This window comes from Rhineura floridana, chromosome 6 (assembly GCF_030035675.1).
Source record: "Rhineura floridana isolate rRhiFlo1 chromosome 6, rRhiFlo1.hap2, whole genome shotgun sequence".
NCBI classification, from domain to species: Eukaryota; Metazoa; Chordata; class Lepidosauria; order Squamata; family Rhineuridae; genus Rhineura; species Rhineura floridana.
In genome coordinates this window covers 54,305,416-54,317,896 of record NC_084485.1, presented here as the reverse complement: position 1 = coordinate 54,317,896, position 12,481 = coordinate 54,305,416, and the positions used below count along the sequence as shown (strand labels likewise).

Below are 12,481 nucleotides of genomic sequence, written 5' to 3'. Positions count from 1 at the left end.
CAGTTAATCAGTAAGCACTGACCAACACTAAAACGTGTCCACAAAAAATGCTACAACACATAATATTGCCTCAAAACATTTATTTCAAGAAAATGAGCAAATATACATATTTAATAACCTGAGAGGTAAAGAGAACATTGAATTCACTCATCAGAGCAGACAGACATGATGGTAAACAACAGCACAACAGCTCTGTAACTTACGTATTTACATTGTAACATCCTACAAGGGCATTTAAGAAAATAATCCAGAGTCTATGCACAGACTGAGCACATGTTGCTGCTCATCACAAGAGCTTGTTTGATTCTGAAGGGGGCACTGATGGCATATATTTAAGGCATAACACTGCAAAGTTATGATATGCAGGTGAGTCTGTCCTGCTGATTAGGTCATATCTGCACAATGCACAAAAGCAGCAGCTTTTTATCAGCTCAGTTCTCAAAGTAAAACTGAGTGTAAAGGATTTTAAAACATCAAAAGATGAATTTAAAGTATAAATCTGACTCTCTTCCCCACCACAGTTTTTGGGAAAGAAGATAAATGGGAAAGCATGTATGTGACTACTTTTGTGCCTCAAGCTCAGGTCAGTATTGACAGTAACAAAAACCACAGACAATGCATGTAAAGTTCACAGTTCCTTCTCTGAAACCTCATCTGTAGAAGGCAGGAACATTTAAACATCTCCTTTCCCAGCAGGGAAATCTTTGCAATAGATAATATGCTGTACAAGCTGAAAGAGCATTATGAGGACACAGACATTTATACAAATACATGACCACACAGACTAAACATCTCTCAATTTCTAGCTCTACAGTCACAAGCACAATGGTGAAACAGAGAATCTGACAGACATGAGGATGTGCAAGTCTGCAAGCAAGAAGGAAAAGCACAAACTTCAGAACACTGTAGATGAATACGGGACTTGGCTGGGTTCCTATACAATCAGTTTATAATTTACTTTTTTTGTCTTCAAATCTATCTGGTAAATGCTTTCCTTTACATTTTCAGAATGGAGACAAGTTCTTCAATAAAGCACACAAAGAAGTTCCACAAAGCACCCATCTGAACTCTCAAGTAATCTCTTAGCAATAATGAATAATTTCAAGAATAATTCTTGGAACAGCAGTGTTTTAGTATTATCTCAGAAAGAGTAACTTTTGAAATACTTATCATGAAGTTCCAAAGAATACTGCTTTTAGAAGTATCATTCCAGATAATTTTGGTAGTATGTAAACACATATGTAGGGCATGATTTCTTCTCCCCGCAAGTGTAGTGCCCGCACACAGAAAAATCTCCATAAGATGTAACAGAGACCTTGTTGCCCCCCCCCACCTCCAGCCTTCATATGAACATTCAGTGTGACAACCCATTACAAGGAATTGGAGGTCTGTACATGCCCCCTCTGCTCAGTCAAGATATATAGGCTCAGATTCCTTAACTAAGTTGGAGAAAAAGAGGACTAGATACATGAGGCGTGCACTAACCTACCATGCTCCATAATGGCTTGTGCATACCGCTAGACAGGGAGGGAAATACACAGTTATATTATACCCTATGGGGAGATCTCTCTGTGTAGGCACTGTAGAGTTTCAGAAAATACTTTTACAGAGAATCGTGCATTCTTAATATTTCTTGATGTTTATTGTCTGATAATTTTGGCAATCTGTATTGAAATAAAACAAAAAATGGAGCCCAAACACTGCTTAGGCTGTTAATTAAATCAAATGAAGAATGGGAGTGCCTAAAGTTTGCATGACAATTTAGCCTAGGCATTTACTTGGAAGTAAATCCCACTGACATCAGCAGGATTTAATTCTAAGGCAATAAAGTCCGTTCAGACTATTCTACTGCCTTTCTGATAAAAGCCTTGACTTTTAAAGAAATGTACTTAACAATAGAAATACCAAAATGATCAGATTGTTCTGCAACTGAGATTTTGGAAAGCAAGGAGAACCCTGAGAAGGCATTAGCTGCACAAATATGTCTCTGCATGATTAAGCAGGGCAAAACTTAGCCTGCAAAGGGTGTCATTTCAACAGATAACCACAAAGCACAGTCTCTATATTATAGTGAAAGGCCGGAACGATACCCAAGAGGACACATGAGGGAATTAAAAGAACAGTTTGGAAAAGAAGCACACTCTTTCCAACCGTGCAGTTACCAGCTTCAGAGATCAACTATTCAAAGGCAGCTGTTTTGTGGACTGAGATGCATCGTTGGGTAACTCTTCTTGCCTCACCTCAATAGATTCTCCGCTGATTGATAATAGTTTTTTCAACTCTTTATTTTCAAGCTGTAAACCCAATAAAAACAGTTTGAAACATATGAGCTAAGGTGGTGACAGATATAGAAAGATAAAAGATAATACTAAACCCAGTCCCTCAGTAAATGTAGTATATAGTAGACAAAGTTGTGTACTAATCACAATAGAAAATGTAACGATTTATGGATCATTTTCTACCAATGCATTCACATGTTGTGCTATATTAAGTGTATGTTGGCCATGTTGACTTAGTTGCCAGCTTGGTATGCTAGCATCCATTTTAAGAACTGCTCAGACTCCCATTTTGGATTCAGCCTGGGGCTTATATGTATTTCATCTCTGTTACCATGGCAACAAGAACACCTAGCAAGCACACATACAGCTTTTCTGTCTAGTTATTTATTGACCACCAACCTTGAATTTCCTTTAAATGAATTACAAGAACACTTCAGCCAAGTCAAGATTACCCCATTGGTGTTACGTATGTTCAATTTAAATTGCTCAATTCTTGAGTGCTTATATCAAATTATCCTTTATTAGCATGGGCTAGTGAAACTCTGTTAACATAATGCTCCCTGACTGGCTTTTTATAAGTTTGCCATTTAAGGTATTGATTGGTCCAGATTACCAGGAGAGGCAGAACACATCTGTCCAATCCTGAATGCTTTCCTGTTAAACCTCCCCAGGAAGTTGCTTCCACACAACAAAAAAAAGCATACAGCCAAACCATGCTACAAGACTGACAGATCCTTTGTTTGTAGACTAGTATTGTTGATGTCATGGTTATCTTTTTTTAAGAGTGATAATCAGGGACAGCTGTTCATACAGAAATTCAGGAGTTAATTTCAGGATAAATCCAGCATTAATTTAGCTGGAGTATGTGTCTCACTTACCCCCAGCCCAGTCAAAAGAAAGTAGAAACAAAGACTAAAAGTCATCCTTTTTCAAACTAAGGCTTTCTTGTCTGGGGATGCAATTTTTTAAACTGTACCTGTATAAAAGTTTTCTAGTGTTATTATCCTCATATTTTAGGTTGGGTGAGCTGACTTTAAAAGAGATAGTGGTTTACAACAATCCTGTATCATGACCTTCATATTTAAGATTCCCTAGACCCACATAGTCATGAAGCTCACTCGGTGACCTTGGGCCAGTCATTGCCTCTCAGCCACATGAAAACCCTATCCGTAGGGTTGCCATAAGTCAGAATCGACTTGAAGGCAGTACATTTACATTTTAGAAGGCAGCTAAACAGGAAATGCAAATAATAAAAAATAACTTATTAAGCAACCATTTGGAGTGGTGGCAGTGATTATTCCCAATTTGATTTATTGTTATTATTATTAATAGCTGGGATCCAGCTGAGGGTAGAAGGCAAAAAGGCTAACAAAAAAGTCTGCTTAAATCAAGTTTCCTGAACATAAATGCAGAGACAGAAAGACTGAGTGCAGGTCAGAGCAATCCAAATGAGCTGGGGAAGAGTAGGGTGGAGAGTAGTGGCAGATCCACTACCCCATCTGACACCCTGGAATGGGAGGGAGGTGTCCAAATGTGGGCCTATTGGCTTAGTTACTAGCTAAGTTACGGGGGGGGAAATGTAAATGTACTGCCTTCAAGTCAATTCCAACTTATGGCATCCCTATGAATTTTATGAGGCTGAGAGGCAGTCACTGGCCCAAAGTCACCCACTGAGCTTCATGTATGTGGGGATTCGAACCCTGGTCTCCCAGGTCATAGTCCAACACCTTAACCACTACACCACACTGGCTCTTGTTACAGAAGGACATGTGAATTATATTGTTTCTGATCCTAACTGTTAAGAGGAAAAAAGTTTCACTACAGGAGATACTGTAGCAAAGAATATTCAAATACATTGATTAGTCAGTGTGCTAAATATGTTGTAGCCATAGCCATGTGTCTTTCATTTTTAAACACTGCAGCACAAGATGTGGCAATGGGGGAAGTATTTAGCATTCTAAGAAACTCAACTCTTTTCTAAGCAAACCTTTGATCCCTATGCTTGTGAAGGCAGGCTTGAAAGTGTGGAGATACCTAGTAAGATCTCACATAGTGGGGTGTGAGGCTGAGTGAGTAAGTAGCAGAAACACAAATGTGTAAAGTATACCTGTAGACATATCTGCAAAAATTACATATATATTTGTTTAGGCATTTTCATACTGCATTTCACATTAGTAAAGAGCTATAAAATAAAACATCAAGATCACAGGGCAAGGTTTTAAAATGCAGTAATTAACTAAAAAGGAAGAGGAAAAACATACTGGAAAATTACCCAGCAAAAGCCGGGGAACATAAATATATTGTTCTTGGTAGCCCTAATAGATGACCTTTATTGGGAGAGGGGCAGGGGGAGTGCAATCCTGCTACATCTGTTTGATACCTTATTGTCAGTCTCCGAGGCAGGCAGCTACAAATATGCCTGTTGTACCAATTGCAGTGCGCTGTGCTAGATGATGTACGATTTTTAATTATATTTTTATTGCATCTTTTATTTCTTATATTGTATTACAATTTGCATGTCATGGAATTCAAATTATAATACAATAAAATACAATATAAGAAGAAATAAAATACAGTTAAATATTAGTATGAATATTGAATATGGATATGTCACAAACCACCTGAATGAAGCTTGCAGAACACTGGTGGTCCACAGACCACCATCTGGGAGCCTCCGGTCTAGGGGTGCTCCTAGATCTAAGCACCTGCTATTTGTACTTTCCAGAAACAACTGAAGACAGTTTTGTTTCAACAAGCTTTTTCAGCTAGATGAAAAGGTCTGTTTTAGATTTTTATGTATTGTTAAAGCTGTATGTTTGTAAATTGCCTTGAGACTCTTGGGAAAGACAATTCATATGGAATGAGATTCATAAAATAATATTTTAAAAGGTACTGAAACATCACCAGTATTGGCACTTGCCTAAGCTTGAGGGGGGGGGGTTCCATAAGGAGGGCACCAGCACAGAAAAGGCCCTCCTTTGTAACCGAAACGTCACAGGTGGTGGCACTACTAGGAGGGTCTTATCAGAAGACTGTAGCAACAGAGTAAGGCAGCAAGGGAGAAGGCTCTCTTTCAATAAATTTGCTGGTCACAGAATTATGCTTTTCCTGTTACAGAATTATGAGGCAATATCCTACGGTCCAGTTCCACTAGCATAAGAGATGTGCATTAGCAGAATAGAACTTCCCCTCCTCTCTCCTGCAGCTCCACCCATGTGTCCTTAACATCTGGAGAAATGTGGAGGTGTGCAACAGGAGGAGAAGAAATGGAAGTGCTGCTGTGCCAGCAGAACTCTGCTGATGCTGGTTTGGATACAATCCCCAGTGTTTCTTAAGCACCCAACTCTAGATACAATAGACAGAATAGGACTTTTGCTGAAAGTTTACATAAGTGAGTACATGCAGACTCATTCTGAAAACTGCTATAGTCCAAATGCAGGCTTTTCCTTTATTATAAGAGGAGATCAGTGACCATCCTCACAGTTCTAACAAACCTTTACATGCTAGATGTCTGGAAAGCAGTAGAGACAGAATTACTGACTCTGTACCAGCACAGATTTCAAACGCGGAATATTAATACAAAACAATAGAAACTGCAAAGAAATGTATCATAAGGAAGGGCATCAGAATACTATTTAGCACAGGGGCCTCAATCCATGGGAAATCTTGTCCAGAAAACTGTAATGGAAGTAAACAGTGGTATCTTTGCTAAACAGATAATCAGAGTGTACAGATAAGTATTAATTTGATTTAGAAACATATGATTCATTTTATTTGCCTTTTGATTGCTAAATAAAGCGCCATTCTACTCTCAAAGTTACCTATGCAACCATAAGGGGCTATTGACTTTGAAAGAGGAGGGAGAAGCTAAGATTACCCCAATCCCCCCACTGTTTCTTAATCATGTAAGAAAGCTTCAGTAGTTGCATACTGCTCCTTGCTGTACTAAGTAGTAGGGTCCTACTGAATGCTCTACAAGTGCTATCCTGAACTACTTGAAACAATCTTTTCATATTACAGTGTTCTCCTTTTCCCTCTAATAAGCTCATGCGTCTCGTATCAGTGTGAAGCAATTTTCAGTATTCAAACCTGACTCCAAGTTTTAGGGGCTCCCTGACTTGTAGTTTTAAGGGGTTTGATGCAGAGGTGCATTCTACACGTACAGATTCTACTTTCTTGATGCTAAAGTCGCTCAGCTGCCAGCTTTCCTATCCCATCAGCTGTATAGCAGGCTATAGCAGGACTTCAAAAGGCAGGCAATAACTTTTAACAGATCAAGAATCAACTCTGGTTTAGGCTTGCAGGCTGAAAGAACCCTTTGATAAATGTAAGGCACAAGCCTCCTTCCTTTCTATCCCATACTCCAGTTTTCCAGCATCTTACCTCTAACTGTGCTAGCTTTTCTTGTATTTTATAATACTGGTCGTTGTCTACATGAAGAGCTTTTCTCATCGCCTCTCCCATCTCACAAATCCTGTCTATTTGGTTCTCAATTTCCTGTAAACAGAGTTCAAAGCAAAATTACCAATAGAACACACTAATAAAAAGTAAAACAAGTCAAGCCAGACCATGAGAGTTTTCTTCCTACTTACTGCTTTTGTCAACAAGGGGAATACAGTGGGCAACACAGCTAGGCTTAACTAGACCCACATGTCATATGCGCAACAAAAGCTTAGAAATGCAGACTAGAACAAAAAACCCTAAGGAGGATATGAAAGGGGGAGGGGAGAGACAAGTATTCCAAACACCTGAAAATGCCGATCATTCACATCACATAAGATTAGAAACAGATATCTGTGTAAGATAGCTGATATCCACTTAGGGAGCAGTACCTCTATGAGGCTTTCACACAGGCCTACTCTCCCCCTCCACCGGTGCATGAACATGGATATATACACACAGACAGCATTATGGGAAAAAGAAAGTCAGGACACATGGGAGCTGGGCAGAATCAGATCTCTACCTCTGGGCAATGTATGCAAGTTAGTTGTATCCTGCCAAAAGGGAGGTCTGGAAACTAGATGGCACAGTCCTCCAGTTTCTCATAAGAACTGATCACATTGGGTGTATGTGTGTAACCCATGCATGCATATAAAATGGGAGGGAGAAAGACTCTATTGAGTCATATGGGAAGCCTCCATGTGCGTGTTTTGCTTCAACAGTGTAATTACATTGTCAACTATATGAGTAAAGGTACATAATATATATATTGCAGGTTTAACTATACAGACATGCAAGGTGCAGTAAATACTAACTACAACCAAACTGATGATCAGAAAGGCAAAGCATTTTAAAACTAGTTTTAAATCTCAAGACCTATCAGCCATCCCAATGTAACTCCACTTTTTAGCAATATATGCCATGAGAACTGTATAGTCAAAATGTGTTTTGCAAGCAAAATCTATTCTAAAACTAATGATAAACTTTCATTTTGTATTCCAATCCAGCCTTTAAAAAAAATGTCAAAGTACAGTGTACCAAGGAGCCATGGGTTGTATTCAACTAAGTCCTACTCAGAGAAGACCCATGGAAATGAACGTAAGTTAGTCATGTTTTTAATCTTCAGTGTGTCTACTCTGAGTAGGACTAGTACTGAATACCACCCCATGTCTTCATCCTTCCCTCAATGGAGCAAGTGCTACCATATATTGCACCTCTAATATGGTGCTTGTCCTTTGCTCTGTAGTGCCTTCTGTCATATTCCTGTAGTGGCTCCCTTAACTGGCTGTGCAGTAAAAACAAATTCCAGAGGAGACATCATATGCAGATATTAGAATGGGGCATGAAGTAGAGTAGCTGCATGTTTTCCTGCTACTTCAGAACGTTTAAAAGGGACAGGTCACATCTTCTGGCTGCAATCTGACAGCACTAGTTCCAGTGTACTGACTGCTTTAAGTGTGGGTGGGTGGGGGGAGAGAATCTTCTGGGTCTTGTAACTAATTTGTATTTTTATGAGCAGTACAAAACTAATTAAAGGTATCTCATGGCATTTTGCAATACTGAAGTCACCAACAACTGCAATATGGCTTACACACGATACCAGATAATTTTCTTTATAAGAATTCTAAAGAAGGTACCTTGTGGCTGAGTTGCAGCCTCTATTCTAGAAAGAGAAGGCACTTCTGAGTTGTGGGCACTAATGGAAGGAAGATCTTTCAGAGAAGAGGCTCTTGAGGGAAATACAAAAGAGGCAAGGAGAAACATCACAACACCCAAGCAGCTCCCTTAAGTGTCATTTTTATTCCTACTGGCAACTTCTTCTTTTTCCAGGAAGAAGATAATAGAATTATTTCTTACTGCAGACTGAGCCTGATGCACTTTCAGAACTGGCTGAGCATCCACATCTTTTTTTTTCATCATGAGCTGCAGCATGTGTTTCCGGTATTTACTCATAATAAGTTCCAAAGCATCCTGGTGTTCTTCCAAAGAAATCCACAACTCTGAAAAATACAATACAAATTTCATGCAAACTCTAGGGAGAACACTATTTTGCTCTTCTGGTGCAGTAAAATGTGAGAAAATCCCTTATTGCAACTTCACAGTAAAGCTGTACAACTTCCCCATACCTCCCACCTCTCCAACTTCTATACGTACAATTGTTAAAACCCTGAATTGTAGCCTTACCTTTTCTTAGCCAAATATCTTGGACATAACACAATTTTTTACTCTCCTATAGCAAGTATTGTTTTCTGGCATCTCAGCACATTCGTATTGGTCTGTACTTCCTTAGCTGTACTCCATTGACTGATTCAAACTTTGGATAAATGTTCTATGCTTATTCAGTTTACTGCCCAATCCTATGCACATTTACTTGGAAGCAAGTCCCACTTTGTTCAATGAGACACATTTTCATTAAGTGTGCATTCGTAAGATGATAGGTAGTCTTAGAACATTCTAATGTGGCTACCATTTTTCATACTATCAGGAGCTGATCCATCCAATGTACGTTAATGACAGTACACAAAAGTTGCAAAGTGCTTTTCAAAAAACATAGTTGTTGATTCCGTCCAAACACGCACTACTTAAATTTCTAAATTAGTTACATTAAGCAGAAACCATCAGTTAGAATATATTTGAAATTTTACTGACCTCAGCACCCTGAAGTTTTCTAAATGTTTAGAAGAAAAATCCAAAAATTCATAAAAGGTGAGTTAAGGTATAGCAACACATCATCATAAACTTTGCGGAAGGGCTATAGCTCAGTGGTAGAGCATCTGCTTTGCATGCATAAGGTCCCAACTTTAGTCCCTGGCATCTCCAGGCACGGATGGAAGAGGACCCTGCCTGAAACCCTGGAGAGCCACTGCCAGTCAGTGTAAACAGTACTGAGCTAGATTGACCAATGGTCTGACTCAATATAAAGCAACTTCCAAGGTTGTCCTTGTATTCAGTACTTTGTATTTTGGAGGGGGGGGGATGATCAGGTTAAAGAATTGAAACAGGTACAAGTAAAAACATGATTTAGGGTGGTCGGATGTCTGCAAACCACAGAGATAGAAGAATTTTATTATCACACCTTTCACCAAGAATGAAATCCATTGCGGGATCAGTACTGAAAATAATCTTTATGTCCAGAACACCAGAGTTACCAGAATTTTAGTGTGTTGGTTATTTGGCTTCAGTTTTATGTAGTATGTAACAAATGATAGCCAGTGTGTAATATGCTAAACAACAAAAAGCAATGGGTGCAATCCAACTCACCATTCTACTAGGCTGGGGTGAATTGGATGCCATGGAGCCCAGGCTATGCCAACAGGCTTCCAGGTATGCCGAGCTCTGCCAGCCTCTGCTGGCAGCAGCCCTTCGCCATGGTGCTGCCAGAAACCTGCCAGCGCTGCTGGGGATCCACTGGGGATGGCCAGCTTGGTGGAAGACCTGCTTGTTGGAAGCCCCCACACTGGGGTGTTCCAGAGGCATGGCGGGTAAGGAGCCGGGCCGGGGGGGGGACTCATGCAAGATCCTCCTTGCATTCAGACCCCTCCCCCGGGTCCCAATCCCCCCGCAAACTCTGCCAGCTAAAAGGCCGGTGCAGTAAAATAATTTCATTTATTCTCCATTGTGGCCTAAAAGGAGTGCTCGCTCCCCAGGAAGCCTGTTTGTTGGAGCTGGTGCTTCCTGGCCGGCTTGTGCACGTGGCTCCCAATGGAACCAGATTTCAGCCGGGCCGGTGGCTCCCAAGCAGGAGGATGATCCCGCGGAGCTTTCTGCTGCCTCCTCCTCCAATGGCCACCCCCTCCACCAGCTTCCTGGCATTTGGATTGCTCTGCCTGTCTTTTTAACCAAGTTGTACCCTCTTGGTGTACAAATCCTTAAGTCAGCCTTTCCCAACCAGTGTGCCTCCAGATGTTGTTGAACCACAACTCCCATCTTTCCTGACCATTGGCAATGCTGGCTGAGGCTGATGGGAGTTGTGGTCCAACATCTGGAGGCACACTGGTTGGGAAAGGCTGCCTTAAGTAGTTGTATATGTCATTGTATACATCTGCACAGGGTTACTCTGCTACAAATATTAAGTGGTAAGCGCAGTCAGAGGAAATGTAGCTTAGACACTGTGTCTGTTTTATCTAATTGTCGTAATCTATCTAATTGTTGTAAACCACCCAGAAAGCTTCAGCTATGGGGCAGTATACAAATGCAAGCCAGCCAGCCAGCCAGCAATAAATAAATAAATAATCTAGCCTGTGCAACTTAAGGTATTTGTCCCTGTCCTCATCATGTGCCACATGCTACTTTGTGTGAGGAAATTAGGTCAGTAGTCTTGTATGCAGCCATACAAGTCACTTGGGAGCTCATAGTTATATCATTAGCACAATGCTCACCTCTGTTTTCCTGTTGCAAGTCTCTGATCTGAGTGTTCTCCTGAGATAGCAGAATATGAGGTTTGTATTTAGACATGTCCTTCAGCTCAGCTGCATCCTCTTGATACTTGTAAAGCAAAGATGTTCCATGAGAACCCAGAGAAGCCTAATAATATACATATATCATTCTACTCACCAACCCGCATATCTAAGCTTTTCATGCCAATGCTGGATCTGCACTCACCTTGTGAGAAAGAGCGGTGCCAGCCTCTTTCATGGCTGCAACCTGCTTGTGCAACATGGTGGACTGGTCAATGAGAGACTCAGCTGCATTGTCATGGTCTTTCAGCCTTTCTAGTAGGGTCCTTGCATCTGTCAGGATCTTCTCTATAGTGCAGGCCATTACTGGAAAACTTAAAGACAAGCAGGAGAGAGGACTGGGTTAAGATTCCAAAGCAGTCAAGGCCTAGCTGGGAGTGGGGAAGAGGATATGGAGCTTTGAAGTGTCTCCAATATATTATTGTTTTAAGAGAGGGGGGGGAAAGCTTTTTTCTTTTTCTTTTCCCATGAGAGTACTAGGAGAGAGGACATGAGCTACACGAGTAAAAATAAGGCCACCCGATACAGATGCCCCTAACACTCCCCTTGTGCTTGGAGGTCCGTGCCCTGCGACGGACAGGAAACCCAGGGGGCTCTGCTGACCGCCTGGGGAGGCAGCACCTTCTTCCCCCGGCCGGTGAAGTCTCTGGAGATAATGGGAGAAAGGCAGTGCGTCGTCGGGGGACAATAAGGCCGTTCCCACAAGCCGCTGAATACACACTGATTACCCCGCAGGAGCGCCTCACCCTTCCCCAGAAGACCCCCCCTCCCTATCTACCTACTGATCCGCACGCTGCCCTCTCCTCACCCGCTGTAGGATCCCAGCTCGGAAAGTGCGCGACGGGTAGAAGGCACACTAGGGGGCGCAGAGGTCAGAGGCACCGAGCTCCGACACCGGTCGTAGCTTCCGGTATAAAGTTGCCTTCTTTTCTGAGCCAAAGGGAAGTCAGTCTTCACAACTCTCTCGAGAAACTTCCGGTTTCCGGTGGCAGTTAGCCTTTTTCGCGGGCTGGGCTAGGCTGGCTGGCTGGCTGGGTAAGAAGCGGCGGGACTACGCAGGCCTTCCTTTGGTTTATTTAACGGAATAATGAAGGAGAAGGCTGTACCTGCAGGATTTGTTATATACAGCCTCTTAAAGGCACGGGCGGTCCCGCCAGTAGAAGTCAAGCTGACAGTGCAATCCTAACGATGTCTACTCAGAAGTAAGTCCTGTTCAATTCAGTAGGGATTACTCTCAAGTAAGCGTGGTTTGGATTGCAACCTGAATTTCAGTTCAATTTATATGTCCCTGAAACTCAAAATAAA

General features: G+C 41.5%; 1 protein-coding gene across 3 annotated transcripts; it reads right to left on the bottom strand.

Annotated features, from left to right (window-relative positions):
* Positions 1 to 65: 65 nt before the first annotated feature.
* On the bottom strand, positions 66 to 12,267 carry SIKE1 (suppressor of IKBKE 1). Of its 3 annotated transcripts, none has more exons than XM_061631918.1 (6): positions 11,955 to 12,267; positions 11,322 to 11,490; positions 11,099 to 11,204; positions 8,577 to 8,719; positions 6,663 to 6,776; positions 66 to 2,294 (listed from the first exon to the last, which is right to left on the bottom strand). In XM_061631918.1, the coding sequence occupies exons 2-6, from the start codon at positions 11,478 to 11,480 to the stop codon at positions 2,175 to 2,177; spliced, it is 642 nt and encodes a 213-aa protein (XP_061487902.1). In that variant the 5' UTR covers positions 11,481 to 11,490; positions 11,955 to 12,267; the 3' UTR covers positions 66 to 2,174. The 3 variants fall into 3 exon arrangements, with proteins under 3 accessions (XP_061487902.1, XP_061487903.1, XP_061487901.1); XM_061631919.1 differs by having other exon boundaries at positions 11,959 to 12,267; XM_061631917.1 differs by having other exon boundaries at positions 11,985 to 12,266.
* Between the last annotated feature and the right edge of the window lie 214 nt (positions 12,268 to 12,481).

What these genes read in the sequence shown, in the direction of transcription:
- SIKE1 (XM_061631918.1), bottom strand. Translation starts at nt 11,480, where the DNA reads ATGGCCTGCACTATAGAGAAGATCCTGACAGATGCAAGGACCCTACTA. An exon ending in GCACCGCTCTTTCTCACAAG is followed by an intron (nt 11,205 to 11,321) that starts GTGAGTGCAGAT and finishes TTGCTTTACAAG; the next exon opens with TATCAAGAGGATGCAGCTGA. An exon ending in TGCATCAGGCTCAGTCTGCA is followed by an intron (nt 6,777 to 8,576) that starts GTAAGAAATAAT and finishes CTCTGTTTACAG; the next exon opens with GAAATTGAGAACCAAATAGA.